At 42.0% G+C, this 18,785-nt stretch overlaps 1 protein-coding gene across 1 annotated transcript in view; it reads right to left on the bottom strand.

The window, feature by feature from the left end:
• DIP2B (disco interacting protein 2 homolog B) overlaps window positions 1-18,785 on the bottom strand; it is a 226,522-nt gene that overhangs the window by 113,031 nt on the left and 94,706 nt on the right. Inside the window, exon 2 of the mRNA XM_052640814.1 lies at window positions 1,245-1,316. Within this exon, the coding sequence (XP_052496774.1) occupies window positions 1,245-1,316 (72 nt within the window). The remainder of the gene's footprint in view (window positions 1-1,244; window positions 1,317-18,785) is intronic.

The raw sequence follows: 18,785 nt of genomic DNA on the forward strand, positions 1-18,785 counted from the left end.
TATAACCTGACTACAAACAGCAGACAGAGCATGGTCCTTTTTATAGTTACATTCCTTACTGAGTTATTTTCTCAGGATCTGATTGCTTTTGCACAAAGTGACTACAGTATATCTCTGGGCCTACAGAGGCATGGGCCAGATCCATAATTAAGCAGCCAATCAGAGGACTCCCCTTCTGTGACATGCCTTGCTCAGCAAAAGCTGTCACTGGCCTGATTTCTACCTCTTTTCTCTCAATTCATTTCTACATCCATCTGTTCATTAAGATACTTTAAACTGACTATCTAGGCATTGACCTACTAGTTTTTACAGGGAGGAATTTCCAAAAATAGTGCAGGAAATAAAACAAGGACTTTGGTGAAATCTATTGGTATACCACCATTATTCATTTATGTATTCCATTATTCATTCAACAAATATTTACAAGCTATATACCTTGTGCAAGGCTTAACATTAGAACCATGGGGGCTCCAAAGTCCTCAAGGGATTTATAATCCAGAAATAAAAGCAATGATTATTAGTTCCACAAAAAACAGTCATGTGGAAACAGACTCTGATTGCAGGGGGGAAATGAGAAATAAAGAAAAAATTCCTCATAGTAAAAGTGATTAAAGTAGAAACAGGCCATCAGAGGAAATCCTGGATGCTGAGTAACTTCAAAAATATGATGACTTAGAAACAGACAGCCTTGCCTAGAGGCAAAGGTTCCAGCAACCCGTCTGGAAATAAGCACAAAAGTGACTCAGGACTTTCTGATATATAAAGAATACGCCAGTCTTTCTGCACAAGTCAGGCTGCAAAAAGGTTTATTTAGGGTTCTCATTTCCAAATCTCCAGGTGCTGCAATCTTTGGTTTTTTCTGCAATACTGAATCTGTCCCTCCTTCTCATCTTTGCCTCCCTTGCTTCTCTCCATCACAGTTCATACTCAAGCATTAGATGCGGTTTTTCTATGACCTAGAATCTTCTGCCATTGAATCATGTCAGCGACACACAGACACAGTGACTACCACCCAAGCTCTGTATGAATGATTTGATGACCTTGGGTATTTTTTAAGTGCCTACCACACAGCAGATGCTCAATTAAGATTCATTTCCTCCTTTCTTTCCTTCCTTTTTTTTCCCTTCCCTGGTGAGGAAGGGAGGGAAAAAACAGGAACCAACAAAAAAGACAGATCTCCAGTAAGATAGCATTCATTAGTGTAAAAATACTGAGAAGGTTTAAAACCGCTTCTCATTACCTACCTTGTGTCTGTGGGATGTAAGGAGACAGGAGTTTTGACCTTTTCTTTTCATATCCCTTCTGTGTGATGTCCCCTAAAATAGCAAGAACAGAAATAGGTTACTCATTATTCTTACTCTGTGGCTGTTCACTGTAAAAATAAAATTAATTACAGAGTGTTACAGAATTACCACATAGAGAGTAGGGGGAAAAAAATGTATGGTTCTTTGCCAAGGATTTTGCTATGTGTGATTTCCCACAGGCTTGGAGCTGACTTCTTGTGGAAAAATTGCAGGGCTGGTCCCTCCCTACACCAATCTAGCAGCGCAACATGCTACATTCCATGTCAGAGATCCCCAAGTTCCTAGGCACCCCTTGTTTCCATGGCATTTAAGATACACTAAAATGGAATGTGCCAAGGCTAGCAGACAAACGATCTTCTTTCTCTCCAAGGTTTCGCTCTGACCAAATGAATGCAATTGACTTGGGAGGTATTCAATTACACAGCTATACAGAACCACATAAAATCACAAGTCTAGTTAAGGGGAGACGTCAAGGTTCAGGCACCGGGATGGGATTTCTGAAAGGCCCTTCTGCACCCTAGGACCTGTGCTGGAACCCAGAGCTGGAATTCCCACATCTTCTCCACTTGGTTCACTGGTTTGTATTTTTGATTACGTGTATGTCTTTTTCACAAGGTTAAATGGAAAAGTATACGTGAAGCACACAAAAAAGTACATACATGATAAATGCAGTAAGGATAAAACTGATTAACAGAGGAGAAACTATGGCGCTGAAGACTTCAAGAAATCTGCTTCATCCTAAAGAAAGGGTAGAAAATGGATGGGCAGAGAACAGGGTTAAAAGGACCAGGAAATCAGCAGGAGAACAAAGGGACATTCAAGGGACAGTGAGTAATTCAAAGCTGGGGGAATAAATATATCCGGTGAATAAATATATGTGATGGTGGGCGAGGAAGCCCATACTGATGGATACAGAGATCTGAACTCATGGGTGCTGAACGTCAGATATGTCGGTCTCAGAATCTGACTGATGGAGCAGATGGGGGAGATGAAGCAGGGCTCACTGCACAGCTTAATTGGAGGAGAAACACTCGCAGATCATAGAGTGTAGCAAGTTCACTTTTTCTGAGGAAATGTGGAACAAAGGGTAAAAGCCAGAGAGAGAAGTGCTTGCCCTGCTGCTACTAGAGTGAGCTGGGCAAGATACTAGCGGCTTAAATCAAAGACAGAGGCAGACGGGATGAAAAGAAGTGACTGGATTAAGAGAGACACTAGGGAGGAAAACTGAGTAGGATTTGATGACTGATTCAGTGTAGGATGGAGGTTTCTGGCTTGAGCAACCAGGCAGATGGTCATGCTATTCTCTGACAGAGATATACCCCAAGAACTGGGTTGAAGAAGATAAGCGTTGAGCTCATTAGGAAAAGTCTATCAGACACACAAGAGAAAATGTCCAATCAACAGTTGGCTATATGAATCTAGAACTTTGGAAAGAGATACAGATTTGGAACCTTAAGGATACAGATGAAAAAATACAATCTCTGGAGAAATGTGATTTCTGTCGAAATTCAGATTCATCAACTGCACTTCTAGGAATTTATCCAATGATAAAATTCACAGAGGTGTACAAAAATCCACATAAGAATATTCCCTGAGTTATTCTTTGAATGGAAACACTGGAAGGGCTCTGGACACTTATGTTATAGACCATCTGTATCAGTGGCTTTCAAATCGGAACGGCTCTACCCTCAAGGGGACGGGTTCAATCCCTGGCCCAGGAAGACTCCACAGGACTTGGAGCAACTAAGTCCATGCGCCACAACTACTGAGCCCACAGGCCTAGAATCCATGCTCTGCAACAAGAGAAACCACCACAATGGGAAGCCCGACCACCCCAACTAGAGAAAGCCTCCGTGCAGCAAGAGAGACCCAGTACAGTCAATAAATAAATAAATACAATTTGAAAAGAAAAAGAGCCTGTTCAGCTTCTTTAAAAACAGAAAATAATGAATGGTTCTGTAGGTATATATTTGTTAATATGATAAGATGGTCACATTATATAACAGAAAAAAAGGAACTATACGAAACAGCTTATGCAGCATATTCAGTTTTGGGACTAAAAATATTTTTATACACAGAGGTATAGACAGAAAAAGAAAATCTAAATTTTAAACACCAAAATGTTAACAATGGTTAGCTAATACTTGTAAGATTATTATAAGATTTCAGCTTTGTCAATTTTGCTTGCCTGTCTTTTATAATTTTTCTACAATGAGCATCCATTATTTCAAGAAACGATAAAGATTTTTAAATTGCAATCATGACTACTTACTAGACTGTACAAATTTAACCACAGTGGCCCTTCATCTCTGCTTTCCTAGCGAAATAAGAGAAACCCACAGTGCATTTTTGTCAATAAAAACCAAGCCTTGTCAAATTAGCAAACTGAAGAGTTTAGGTCATCTCTAACAATGTGCAAAACTAGCAGGGATGTGGGAGCCTACCAAGGAAACCTTCCTAAGAAGCAGGAAATCATGTCTTTCACTGAAAAAGAAACAAGCGTTCTCCTGTCCTCTTCCGCACTCTCAAGCTCTCCAATCTCCACTACATACACTCTCTCTCTCTCTCTCACTCACTCACTCACTGATTCGCACACGCCACTCCCTTAAGGGCACAAAGACCTCTTCTGCTGCCTCAGAACACAGCTGATAAAGTAAAAAGCCTTTGAAAGCTTTCTTCAGTGCTTTGACTGCCCACCATTCACTGTCAGTAACTGACAGACTTGTATCTGGGGACATTAATCAACTACCAACCATCTCGAGTTGTGAACAAAGTCAATCAAGACAGTCTGATTCAGCCATGCCAATTAGCTCCATTCGTTCCATAAACAAGAAAAGACACTGGAGAGCCCCAGGAGAAGACACACTGCAGAGAGAAGTGAGGACTCCGGAGACAGCACTCGCCAACGCCCCCTTCCTCTTCTCTGGCACAAGACCTGCGCAAAAGTCACCTCCTCTGTGACACTTGCCTCCATGCGTCAGCCACTTCCTCCTGGTGGCCCCTTCAGCTCTGCACACACTTCTGTAATGCCCAGGGAGAGAAATGTAGTGAACCAAAAAGTTTACTGAAACCTGACAGCTAGACCTCTAAGCTGGCCAGAGAAGCAAGAGAGGAATAAATAGTACATAAATCACTGGGCACCGAAGCGGAAGGAACTCTACCACATAGCGATGTATCCCACAGCCAGAGAGCGAGACCAGACAGAGGGAATTCAGGTACCCACATAACTGAATCTGTTACCCACATGGCTGTCATTGCCTCCTCCAGTCTGCGCTCTTACCACTCTCACCACCTGCTGCTAAGCACTTTTCGGTGCACTAAAGCAATGCTTGCTGAACTTTTCCAGTTTCTAAAAATCACCCGAGGAGTGTGTAAAAATGCAAATTCCCAGGCCCTTCCCTTGAAGATTCTGATTCACTAAGTCTGGATTAAGACCCAGATACCTGCTTTTCTAACAAGTGCCTTCCAATGAGTCTTAAAGATCAGGAAGTTTGCCAATGGCTGCACAAAAGAACGCTGGAGCATGCTGGGCGGTTCCACTGACAATGTGAGGAGGGTGTGTGAGGAGAAGGCTGTCTGGGCAACATGGCCTCGAGGGACAGCATGGAGCCCGGGGAGCTCACAGACACTAAGTCACATCACAGGCATTCTTACAACAGATTTTTGGCCATCTGGCATACGAGCAAAAAGGAGTGCCGTAACTTTACCTGTATAAAATTTGCATTAAAATGGCACAAAGCTAAGTTAAACCTGTTGTTCAAGTTTTTTGAGTACTGAACAAATATAGGGAGGATTAGCCTTCCCCTCCTACTGGGGTAACATATTAGTATTTCTCCACCAACATGAACACTCAGAAGAGTAGCCCCTTCCTGCGGTCTAGAGGCACGAAGGCACCAGGCCTGATGAGACAGTGACCCAAGACTGTCCAGATGCTTCAGCACCACACCACCACAGTCTCGAGCCAACACTAGACCTATGGAAAGATGGGTGTCAGGGGTGCAAGAGAAAGGAAATAATATGTTCCCAACTTCTCTGCTTGCCACCTGGGATCAGTGCAAGTGGCTTGGCATGGGCAGCCCACAGATCATCTCCAAGCAGACCAACAGAGGGCCTGAGAGGAGGCGGGTGTGCACCTGCCAGCCAAATGAGCCTCTTCAAGGTCAGTGGTGATAGGAGGAATCGTCCCGCAAGTCAGTTAGCTGTTCGAGGGGAGTGTATGTTTACACTGGTGGGGCGGCAGCACGCTGTGGTTCAGCACCTACGAGCTAGACACAGCTGCACCTGCAGCACAGCCTCACCACTTCCTGGCTATCTGACTCTAGACAAGTTTCACTTAACCTCTAGATGAGTCTCGATTTCCATGTCTGCAAAGTGGGGAAGAATAGTATCTACCTTGCAAAGTTTTTATCTGTGACTAAAAGTATTCAGTATGGGCTCTCGGTAACTGACAATTCCAACCGCCACAAACATTTGTTGAAAGCCTACCCTACTAGCTAGGTAGGATCTAGGGCGAGCAACTGTATTCAAAGAGGAGACACAGCAGACAGGCATCACTAATTCTCCACAGTGTGGAGGGGGCTGTGGGAGAAGGAAGGGTTGTGTTCTCTGCTTGGGGAGGGAAAGGCACGTTGGACAGAGCAGTGGTATGCGGTTTGGGTCTGGGCTTTCTAATAGCAGAACTAGGACCTGAACTCATAAAGATGCAGTCACTCAGTGGTTCACTGGTTTTCCTCCACTGTGTGGGTATGGCCATGTTTGGCAGTTCCTTTATGATTCTCATCTCCCAGAGAGAGCAGAGCAATGCTAAGTAGTTCTCACAGATGACCCTGGGCAGCACCCCGAGCAATTAGGTGCTAAATAAACACAGGGTCTGAGAAATTCTGGAGGGCCACCAAGTCAGATGTATATAGGGTGTTGTTGGACAGAGAGCAAGAATTACAGCTCCAGCCATAATCTCTTTCTGTTCCAAAGGAAATAAAAAGGGATGTGCCATGCAGCCCAGCCTCAAAGTCACACCTACTCAGTCAGAGGGGGTAACAGAGGGGGTAACAGTCAGAGGGGGATCTGGAAGATGCTGTAAAAAAAATATTTTTGAGCACTGAATGGATGATACAGAGTGTTAAAAAAAAGATGAATAGAACAGTATCCATGTCTTCAAGGAGTTCCAGGTCTAGGGACTTCCCTGGTGGTCCAGTGGCTAAGACTCCACACTCCCAATGCAGGGGGGCAGGGTTAATCCCTGGTCAGGGAACTAGACCCCACATGCCGCAACTAAAGATCAATGATTTCATGTGCTGCAACCAAGATCCCACACAGCCAAATAAATAAATATTAAAGGGGAAAAAAAAAAGGAAGTTCCAGGTCTAAACAAATAATTACAATAAAAGTGACAGGGAAGACACTAGAGTTTAAAATGTACAAAGTTCTATGTGAGTATGAAGGAAATAATGGTAATAAAAGATAATTATAATATTCAACAAAGAATAAGTACATAGCAACAACACTCATCAAGGGCTTACTATATGTATCAGGCTCTGTTAGAAGAGGCTCAGGCAGTTTTATCAGCTGCTATTACCATCATTCCCTATGTTATAGGTGAAGATACTGAGACACAGCAAGTTTAAGCAACTTGAGCATAATCATACCTAATAAGTGCTAGGATCAGGAACTGAACTCAGAGAGACTTGGCTCCAGGAGCCCCCTCTTAAACACAACAATGCACTCATTTTCAGAAAGAAGTTCCAAATTCAGCTTTAGAGAGATTGGGACGACTTCACAGAAGTTGCTCTTGGGCTGGGTCTTGAAAGATGACAGAGAGACATACGCTGAGGGTGAAGACACAACTTCTCAAACCCTCAACTGTGAAAGAGAACAGCATTCCTGGAGCAGCAGGCAGATATGTAAAGTTGTAAATTCAATCTCCCATGAACCAGGAAGGAAAACGGCCTTACTGCTGCTCCTGCAGGCCCAGGCAGACGGGAGGATCAACGTGGGATCCTCAGACGCTTGAAATTTAGGACTGATATTTATCTCATGGCTCATCAGTTTACTTCCCTCTTCATTAAATGCTTCTGTATAATAAGGCCATCATTCTAAATTTTCAAAATATTCTGACAATTCATTTAATCTGCCATAAAGTCCTCTTCAATAAACAGGAAAGGTGTTACGTTTATGACAGAACAAGAAACTGAGACATGAAAAGATAAAAGTCTTGGAGAAGGATATACAGCTAGACTAGAACCTAGGTCTGTGGTCTTTTCTTAGTGTTCTTTGTCCATTGTTCATTTGTAGGTGGTCCCCCTATCAGATGCAATAAAAGTATAAAACTAACCTATTGTTCATAAAATGAATAGCACGGGATAAACAACTTTTATGACTCACTCCAAAACATACATGACTTTCAAGAAGGCATTAAATACCACTACCACCACCACCCTGCCTGCAACAGAGCTCTGGGTTTTAAAATGAGAGCCAACTGGAGAAAATGTCCAAATGCCGTTTAAAAAAAAAAAAAGGCAGCAAGAAGTGACTACACATTACTAAATACTCAGCGAAGGGAGAGTGGGGCCTCCCTGTTTTGTTAAGGAGTAATTAGGAGAGAGAGAAATGAGAGACTGAGAGAAAAAAGTTCTGGAGTCATCACCTTCAAATCTGTACCTGTATCTAAAACCTATTCTATCCTCTACATGTAAATCTTTGACCAGAAAGGTTGGCTATGTTGGCTGTGACTGGAGATGGGGAGTGGGACTGGGGTTATGGCTATTAGGGATATAAGCACACACATAGAGAGAAAGAGCCAAAATGCAGCCAAGAATGTGAATGAGGTCAATCTTAGCAAAACTGAAAAAGGCAGAGGCTTGGATCATGTCCAGGAGACACTGGCTAGAAGACAAAGAAAGTTTTCTATTATTAAATTTTACCATGTTCTTCTTACAATGACAATTCCATTCAATCAATTATATGTACCAGCCACCATCCTCCAAACATCCTCCTTTCAGAGGTAATATATAAAGGTTCACACACACACAGAGTAAGGGCTCATCGTCAAAGAAAACAATAGCTTTACCCCTTAAGCCAAATACAGGGCATTTTGGCCTTTATCTTCCCCTACCAAGTGGCCAAGAAGACTCCAAAGAATGTGAAACCCTAAATTACTTTTAAAACTCTCTGAAGTTTCTTTTTACAAATAGGGAGGACTATTCTTATATTGAAGAAGGGTGAAAAGATCAATATTTTCATAGTCTAGCCAGAAATAAACTGGTAAAATAGTTCAATCTGCTGGAAGATGAGAATTTTTATTTTATCTATTTAACAATTTTTCTTTTGGGGAAAAAAAATCAGTGATAAAATATTCAAAGATTAGTTCGCTCTTCTTTTAACTTTGCTAATCTTACAAAAGATTTTCAAAAGAATTTAACTTCAGGACATTCAAATTCCCACTCTCAGTAGACATGTCCTCTCACCTCATTTAGGAGAGTAACTAGACATTTTCCACATCAGAAACTTGAGAGTAAGCCCAGACTGCTTTCTCCCAAAACTCAAATCATAGAATTGTTTTGGCTGTTTTCTAGGTCAAATATATATGACTTCTTACAGATGGTATTTCACCTAAGGCACCATGCAAGTTCAAACAAATAAAAAGCAACAGAGTGAAACCCTTGAAATGCACTGAGAAACCGAACTCTTAAGTCTACGACGTCATCGGGCAGCTGGCTAAAGTAATTCATCTAATGCAACAGGTATGTTTGCGTGTCCATCAGAAAAACTATGTCTGCAAATAAGAAATTTGCTATCCAAACGACCTGAACGTTTAACCAGGACTGGAGGGGGAGGAAGCCCTGAGACGGTTCAGCTGGTAGAAAAAGCACAGGGTTTGGCATGAGGCAGACCTGGACCTGGGTTTGGACCCTCAGTCTGCCATTTACCAGCTCCTTGACAAGTTACTGAACAACTCTGCCTCAGTTTCATAATAGTAAAACTGGAATAACTCCTACCTTGAGTGCTTATGATGAGTCTTGAATGAGAAAATACATGCAAAAGTTCCTGGCACACAGCACACATTCAACTAGTTTTATTTGACGCCACCCCAGCCCTAGCCCCACCCTTAAGTCCTAACAGTAGCTTTACCCTTAAAAGGGTGATTTAGAAAATTCTGGGTTGGTAGGTTCTCTTAAAAAAAAAATTTTTTTTTAAAGGAGAGCGTACATTAAGTGTCTTCCCAGGTGGAGCCAGCGGTGAAGAACCTGCCTGCCAATGCAGGAGACATAAAAGACAAGGGTTTGATACCTGGGTTGGGAAGAGCTCCAGAAGGAGGGCATGGCAATCCATGCCAATATTCTTGCCTGAAGAATCCCATGGACAGAGGAGCCTGACGGGCTACAGTCCATAGGGTTGCAAAGGATCAGATACAACTGAAGCGACTTAACACACAGACAAAGACACGTGGTGGCACAGTTCTACATCCTTAGCAGTAGGAGCCAATAAAGTGAGTGCCTTTGGGCGCTGAAAGTTTAAAAGAAGGAAAACTGACATCAAAGAGGAGGTACAAATATCTAAACTAGAAATAAGCAAATTAGTTCAAAGAAATACATGTAAATAAAACAGTGCCAATATGCACAAAACAGGATCACATGCATCTGACTATGGATGTCATAGTTTTAATTTAGGCCTCAAACTGCAAATGCCTAGTGGGGGAAAAGACAGGAACAAAAGATAATTTTCTTTATAGCTTCTTCTTTTCCCTGATTTTTATCTTTAATCTTCCTTAGAAAATTAGAAAACAGTTTCTTACAAGCATAGCTAGGCATATTCAATTACTCTGCCTTTATTCTAGCATCCATGAGAATGACTTCTTTTAAAACTAGGCAGTAAGTAATAGCAGCTATGCTGTTCATTGAATCTAAATTAAACAGTGCACGGTGCCAGGCATTCTTTATCAGTGGTGCAGATAAAATTAACAATGAATCAAAAATCTAAGTATGTCCTCTGCCAAGTACAGAAATACAGTGAAAATTTCTAAATCGGAAGAATTTTGTAGGTAGCCAGTTCATACTGCTCTGGAAACCAAAGATGCACAGGAAAAAATATAAGTAGAGAGAATAAACTAAGCAGCTTGTTTGATCTCAGATTCCAGGTGTCAGGCGGCTTCTATTTTCCTCCAAACTAGCTCTCTGGTCCTGCGCAAGCCATTATACACTTCTCCTGGGCCTCAGGTTCCATATCTGCAGGAATTAAGGATAAAACGAGCTCTAAAGCCTGGTCAACATTCAATGAATGCCACTCGCCTGGCGCTGCTATGTGCGACAAGGCAAAACGAGGGAAGGAATCGAGTAGGCAACAGGACAGATGAGCTCTGGGAACGACAGATACAGCCTCACAATTGGTGTAGGAGGTGGGCGCTGAAAGCGCGGGTGTGAATGATATCATCAGAGGGAGTGCAGTGTGAAAAGAGAAAGCCAAAAAAGGAATCCTGGAGAAAACTAACATTTAAAGAATGGGTAGAGAGGAAAGGGATGATACTGGGACACAGCAGGGAGGCCAGGAAGGAACTGGGGGAAGGAGGAGGGGGAGAGGGAGAGTGAGAAGGAGACGATGAATAAGGCACACTGTCACAAACGTAAAGACAGAATCAGAAAACACTTGCTCAAGCTGGCAACTAGATCACCAGTAGTGGCCTAATTAAAGGAACTTGAGGACGACAGTTCTTCAGAGTACTAAAGGGGAGACCAGCAGTGAAGTGAGGCCAATATGCTTTGTTATAAAGTGAACAAGATAGGGAGCAGTAACTACAGGAGGCTATAGAGTTCAGGAGAGTGATGGGCCCATCTTGAAGATGGACAAATTCATATATTACAGAGAAAGAGCTATTAGAAAGAGAGTGAAAAACACTTACTCAACCCACAACAATCAAGAACTTCCAACCTGCAAAGCACTCCTTTAGAGGAACAGGACAGAAGAGGACAGATGTCCCGAAATGTAGAGTCATGGTCATGAGTCCCCCAGCACAGAGAGATACCCAAATAACAATGACATAATGAAAGACTTAATCTCCAGCTTGATAAGGGCTGCACAGAAGTCGTTCAGGGGCTAAGAGGGCTCTGACAGGTTTCAGCAGGCATGTTGCTCAGCACAAACTTACAGACAGGTCTGCATGCCAGACCTGACCTAGTCTGGGCACCTGGACAAGACTGCTCTGAGGAAGTGAATGACATTTAAGCTGAGATATTTAAAAATAAATAAATACACTTAAATGTTTTGAAAATGACACAGGATCTGGCAGGACAGGCAGTGGGCTCGCAGCAGTGCGAAGTTCATCCCTTGAGAAGACCTTGAGAGGGACACATCTGGGAGGGAGCACAGCTGAGAGCCAGCTCACCTGGTGGGGGGCCGGGGGTATGGTAGGGGGTGGTCAGGTAGGGGAGGCAGCAGGATCCAGATCATGCAGGGTCCTGGAGACCACGAGAGGGTTCAGGGGTTTCATTATAAATGAGAGAGGGGCTTTAAGCAGAAGGGTAACATGATCAAACATAGCCAAGTAACTGACAAGGACTGAAGCGCCTGAAAGGATCAGAAGGAGGAAGAGTCCGAGTTGGGAGTAGAGGTGCCTCATGGCTCAATCGATACTGGGACTAGGGTCTGTGTCCTTGATCTGAGTGCTCCCTGAGTTTGGAGGGTTATCCTCTGCCCTCTGGCTGACTGGCAGGGCTTAGAGGAGCTGGAAACTCTGAAGCAGTCACCTCAAGTAGACAGCAGCCTTTTTAATCCCTCTGTATTCAAATATTATCATTTTCTGTGCCTGTCAGGATGCACACAAGATTGGAGGCGCTATAGGACTTTAATGATATCTCATTCTTGAGAAAAGAGGTAAGGATGGATAAGCAAATACAGTTATTGAGGGAGTGCTGGAGGTGGGGTAAGGGGCAGAAGACAAAGAGGCTCTGGTCTGATGATCTCTGAATTTCTGAGTAGCAGTCAAAATGGAGGAGTTGGTGATGGACAGGGAGGCCTGGCGTGCTGCGATTCATGGGGTCGCAAAAAGTCGGACGCGACTGAACTGAACTGAACCTATTTCCTCCCTCCCCTCTACTTTCAATAGTATTAATAATAATACATGCAAAGTTCTTAGTTCCTAGCACAGAGGAAGCACTTAATAACATCTGCTACTCTAACGGCAAATTCTAACAGAGATGGGAATACCAGACCACCTAACCTGCCTCTTGAGAAATCTGTATGCAGGTCAGGAAGCAACAGTTAGAACTGGACATGGAACAACAGACTGGTTCCAAATCAGGAAAGGAGTACATCAAGGCTGTATATTGTCACCCTGCTCATTTAACTTATATGCAGAGTACATCATGAGAAACACTGGGCTGGAAGAAGCACAAGCTGGAATCAAGATTGCCAGGAGAAATATCAATAACCTCAGATATGCAGATGACACCACCCTTATGGCAGAAAGCAAAGAGGAACTAAAAAGCCTCTTGATGAAAGTGAAAGAGGTGAATGAAAAAGTTGGCTTAAAGCTCAACATTCAGAAAACTAAGTTCATGGCATCCGGTTCCATCACCTTCATGGCAAATAGATGGGTAAACAGTGGAAACAAATGATTAAAGACGAAAGCCATGAAAAAAGTGATAAAAAATAAAGACGACAGAAGATTAATTTATGTTGTAAAGAAGACATTAAAAATTAAAATTTTCTTGGGCATCTCATCCTAAAATGCCAGGGGAACAGGGTAGAGTCTATAAATGGAGAGATATCTGCTGGTATGGAGGGAGTGGCTTTGTGGAACTTGGTGGAGACTGAGAAGGGGTCAGGTTCCAGAATGACTGGCGGGATGGGTTAGTATGAGAAGGGGATGGGGAGGGAGAAAAAGAGGATTAAGCTATCAGGGGACTAAAAGCGAGTTCCTAAACCCAGCAGGGTCCACTCTGAATCTCATTTTCATAAAAGATGTTCAGAGGCTACTTGCCATTTCCTCTTTCACCATGTTAAAATTTAAAATAACTAGCTGGTGGTCACTATTTTTAAAGATTAAATAAAAACAACCCATACCCCTCAATGCAGCCTCAGCAAAAAGAATAACTGTTAAATGTTGATAATTCTCTTAGGAATACAGGCTCCCTGGGGAATGGTGGATAAACAAGCAACAAGAATAAGAATGATCTTGCAGCTATACAACTTGTAATAGAAAGTTGCTCATGGTTTTTCACAGGTTCAGGAGCTGATATCCTTAGCAGGTTTTAAAAAAAAGAAAAAACTAGCATGAAAGAAAGAATTGGGATAAACTGCTGAAGGATTTTTACAAATGACTCAGTTTTGAATAGACTATAGGAGGTGTAACTTTTGGTTTGGCTGATACAGAATAGTTTCTTTCTTTCTGTAATGTGTGAGTCTCCTGTTCCCCTAAAGATATTTAAATCTCCAATACCGTTACTAAAAAATCTACTTCTTTCCTGCAATTTCACTTAAAGAAAAAAAAAATTCCTTCCCAAAATAGCAAAGACAACAATGCGAGGAATAATCCTTCAGAGTCTGAACAGATATTTCCTGTAGTTCACTTGATGTACTAATCACAAAGTTAGGAACTGAAAGGAAAAAAACACCACTACTGACACTTACCTTCAATAACAACAAAACACGCAGCACGCCACTCCTGCCCTACCCTCACCTCCCCCAAAAACAATAAGACACTCCGTGCTACATGACTGAATATTACAAAAAATAAACTCTGAAAGCTGTCAATACCCGGAAACGTGAATATTAAGCAGAGTAAATGTTCTCCATAATAACAATGTAAGTAAATGAGAAAAGCCATTATTCTAGAATAAAAGCTAGAAATAATCAAATTGGATCTGTTCAACCAGTAGTTGTATACTTAGATTTTTTTAAAAAATATTTTACTAAACTTATTAAAAGTACTTTGTCATCGTGAATTTGAAATCCTATTTCCTTATTCTCATTCCCATCTGAAACAAGTATTTTTGCAATGTCGTTTTTTCAGAAAGTAATTATGATATTTTAACAGAACACGAAAGATGAGCAAACAGTATAAAAAACCAAGTACAAAAGAAAGAAACGTCAAGCACAAGCAGTTTGTGTATCAACAAGCTTAAAGACAGCCAAGTGCCCCCATCATCTCTTCTAAAAGAGTTCTAAAGAAGAGAACTTTTAGCCGGTAAAACAACAGCCCTCAGGATAAAAACCACATTCCCCAGTCCCCTCACAGCTAGGTGTGGTCAAATAGCGGTTCTGGCCAATGCGGTTTGGACAGAAAGAATGTGTTTAACTTCCAGGTCCTGCTCTTTAAGGGGAAAAGCAGTCCTCCCTTTTTCTCCCTTTCTGACAGCTGAAATGGGATTGTGGTGATAGCCATCTTGGACACAGACTGATGGCCAGATCCAAGAACTGTGAAGTCCAGAACAGAGAGAGCCCAGAGTCTGATGACCTCACGGGGCAGAGTGGCCCCACTGGTGCAGACTATTACATAACACGGAAATCAACTTCTATTGGGTTTAAGCACCTGTTATCTGGGGTTTCTCCTACAACAGTCAAACTTGAAATCTAACAAGTACACAGTAAATGAGATGACTTCCAGTCTGTGACAGCAAATAATTGCTGCTACTTGGTGTCCCCACCAGAACCACAAAACCATGGCACTAAAACTGTTAAAAGCTAATTTAACTATTAGATAGGTAAGACACAGCCTTATAAGGTAAGACATAGCCTTATAAACTCTTCACTGTTCATCTTCCTGATGAATCTTTTTACATACTCCATTTACAGAAATGTGATTTTGGTCCAGGCTGAATTCTTTTAAAGTAAATCTAGTTTACTTATTTAAAATCAAAACATTGCAAACCAAACTCTCTGCAAAATTATCTAAAAACACACACTAAAAGTCTTGAACTGGACTCATCAACATACCGTGTGTTACACATTTCTGATAGCTGCTGTTCCCATGAAAGGTTTTTAGCATAATCAGGATGGCATTTCTGCACTGTGCCTGCATGCCTGCTCAGTCATGTTCGATTCCTTGCAATCCCATGGACTGTAGCCCGCCAGGTTCCTCTGTCCATGGGATTATCCTGGCAAGAATAATGGACTGAGTTGCCATTTCCTACTCCAGGGGATCTTCCCAACTCAGGGATCAAACCTGTGTCTACTCCGGCTCCTGCATTGGCAGGCAGATTCTTTACCACTGAGCCATTTACTACATGGCTCAGTGGTAAAGAATGTAGGAAATGGGAAGCTCATTTATTATACTGTACTTGTGTTTATTTTTATTCTTAAAGTTAAAACAGTGATCATTTGATACTCTGAGTTCCCCATCAAAACTTTACCTAAATAAACTCCTAGTTAGAAATGGATGCGTGAAGGGCTTCCCTGGTGGCTCAGTGGTAAAGAATCTGCCTGCCAATTTAAGAGACACAGGTTTGATCCCTGATCCAGGAAGATCCCACATGTCATGGAGCAAATAAGTCTGTGTGCCACAACTATTAAGCCTGTTCTCTAGAGGCTGAGAAACACAATTACTGAGCCCCTGTGCCACAGCCACTGAAGCCTGTGCACCACAACAGGAGAAGTCACTGCAATGAGAAGCCTGTGTACTGTAACTAGAGAGTAGCCCCCAGTTGCCACAACTAGAGAAAAGCTTGAGCAGCAACGAAGACCCAGCACAGCCAATAAATAAATAAAATAGATAATTAACACAAATCCCAATAACCAGTGTGACAAATGTTGAAAGACAACAGTCTGGAAATAAGCAAAATGTTTGAGGAATGACGTTTTCCCTCTGTTTACAGACTAAGAGCTTGCTATACCAGAGCCATTAGTAACTCCAGGAAATTCTCTGAGCTTCAACCAGAGCAATTCTGTGTTACTGCTGCTGCTGCCAAGTCACTTCAGTCGTGTCTGACTCTGTGCGACCCCATAGACGGCAGCCCACCAGGCTCCCCCCGTCCCTGGGATTCTCCCGGCAAGAACACTGGAGTGGGTTGCCATTTCCTTCTCCAATGCATGAAAGTGAAAAGTGAAAGTGAAGTCACTCAGTCGTGTCCGACTCTTCGCGACCCCATGGACTGGAGCCTACCAGGCTCCTCCATCCATGGGATTTTCCAGGCAAGAGTACTAGACTGGGCTGCCATTGCCTTCTCTGCTGCTGTTACTGGGTATACTCAATCGTGCTTCAGTGTAAGACTCTGAACAAAAACCCCTCACCTTAGCCAAAAGATTTTAAAACTACCTAAATATAGTTGGTAGGCAAAGGGCAATAGGTATATAGCTACCATTAAAAAGAAAGCTGTCAAAAAATGGAACAAAGTATTAATAAATCATTGGAAAGACCTGATTTGATGAAAAGAAGTAATGAGATTACTGTTTAAAAAAAAAAAAATTAAGTTTAAAATTTTCTGGAGATGTCCTAAAGTTGGACAGATCTAGATTATAAGCCTCGCTCATCACTTATCAACTATGTCTCTTTAGACAAGTTACTTAAGTTTCCTGGGTCCTTGCTTTTTCCATCTGTAAAAGAAGGAAACCTGTACTTATTTCATAGGACTATTAACAGGATTAAGTGATTACCTCTGCAAAGTTCCTAGCAAAGTGCTTAGTCCAGAGGTGGTATTCAGTCACTCAGTAGCTAAGTCCTGTCTGACTCTTTGCAACCCCATGGACTGTAGCACACCAGGTTTCCCTGTACTTCACTATCTTCCAGAATTTGTCTGCTCAGATTCATGTCCACTGAGTCATTGATGCCATTCAACCATCTCATCCTCTGTTGCCCCCTTCTCATTTTGCGCTCAATCTTTCCCCACATCAGAGTCTTTTCCAGTGAGTCGGCTCTTTGTATCAGGTGGTCAAAGTATTGGAGCTTCAGCTTCAGCATCAGTCCTTCCAATGAATATTCAGGGTTGATTTCCTTTAGGATTCACCAGTTTGATCTCCTTGTTATCCAAGGGATTCTCAAGAGTCTTCTCCAGTGCCACAGTTTAAAAGCATCAATTCTTCGGTGCTCAGTCTTCTTTACGATTCATCTCTCACATCTGTACATGATTACTGGAAAAACCAGGGCTTTGACTATATGAACCTTTGTCAGCAAAATGAGGTCTCTGCTTCTTAAAACACTGTTTAGAATCAATAAATGTTATGCCCCTCCCTATCCACTCTGCCACCAAACATCAGAATTTCAGAACAAATTACAAACAAAAGAATTCTGAAGTGGGTTGTATGCCTTTTTGAAATGGGTGATATCTATGTTGGAAATGAGCTAAAAACACTTCCCTGGATGAAACTGTACACTTACTTAAAAATTTGTACATCTGTGTTGAAAGCAGCATTATTCACAACCATAAAGTAGAAACAATCCAAAAGTCCAACAACTGACAAAGGGATAAAAAAAAATGTGGTATATCCAAACACAGAATATTATCCAGCAATAAAAAGGTACACGTTGGGCTTCCCGGGTGGCGCAGTGGTAAAGAATCCACCTGCCAATGCAGGAGACTCAGGAGACATGGGTTCGATTCCTGAGTTGGGAAGATCCCCTGGAGAAGGAAAAGGCAACCCACTCTAGTATCCTTGCCTGGGAAATCCCATGGACAGAGGAGACTGGTGGGCTACAGCCCATGGGGTTGCAAAGAGTTGGACACGATTAAGTGACTGAGCATGCATGCATACACACACACACCCAGGTACATGTCACAACATGAATGAACCTTCAAAACCTTATGCTAAATGAAAGAAGCCAGTCACAGAATACTGCATTTTGTTTGACTCCATGGACACGACTCAGTGACTGAGCACACACATTTACGTGAAACATCCAGAAGAGTCAAATCCATAGACAAAGAAAGTAGAGGGGGCAGAAGGCAGGGGAAGCGACAACTAATGGATACGGGATTTCCTCTCGGGGTGATGAAAGTGTTTTAAAATTAGACTGCAAGAAAGGGTGCACAACCCTGTGAACTTACTGAAAAACATTGAATTGCATACTTTAAATGGGTCAATCATGTGCCACGTGAATTATACCTCAATGAAGCTTTTAAACAAACCTCACTGCATCTAAAATGTCATGAATCAAATCACAGCTATTGAAAAAAAAAACAAAAGAAAAGAAAACGAAAATATACCATCTGCTAGAAAACAGACTACACTGGAAGGTTTGTGTATATAAAACCTCTAATGTCATTTTATAATGTCTCCAGCAGTGTATCATGTTTACTTCTTGCGACTCATTATATGCAACGGATGCCTTATCTCCTGTGTGCCTCCAATGATACCAGCTATGTGCCACACTTGGGAAAACTGAGGAGAGCCACTCAGCTTACATCTCTTGTGGAACTCTAATTGATAAACATTCTTTTAAAACAAATAGAAGAGTTATGAAAACTGACCACATCAACAGACCATAAAGTAAGTTATAAACATTTCAAAGTACTGCTAAACCTACAGACCACTTCATCTGTCAACAATACAATATAA

Source organism: Budorcas taxicolor, chromosome 5, assembly GCF_023091745.1.
Source record: "Budorcas taxicolor isolate Tak-1 chromosome 5, Takin1.1, whole genome shotgun sequence".
NCBI classification, from domain to species: domain Eukaryota; kingdom Metazoa; phylum Chordata; class Mammalia; order Artiodactyla; family Bovidae; genus Budorcas; species Budorcas taxicolor.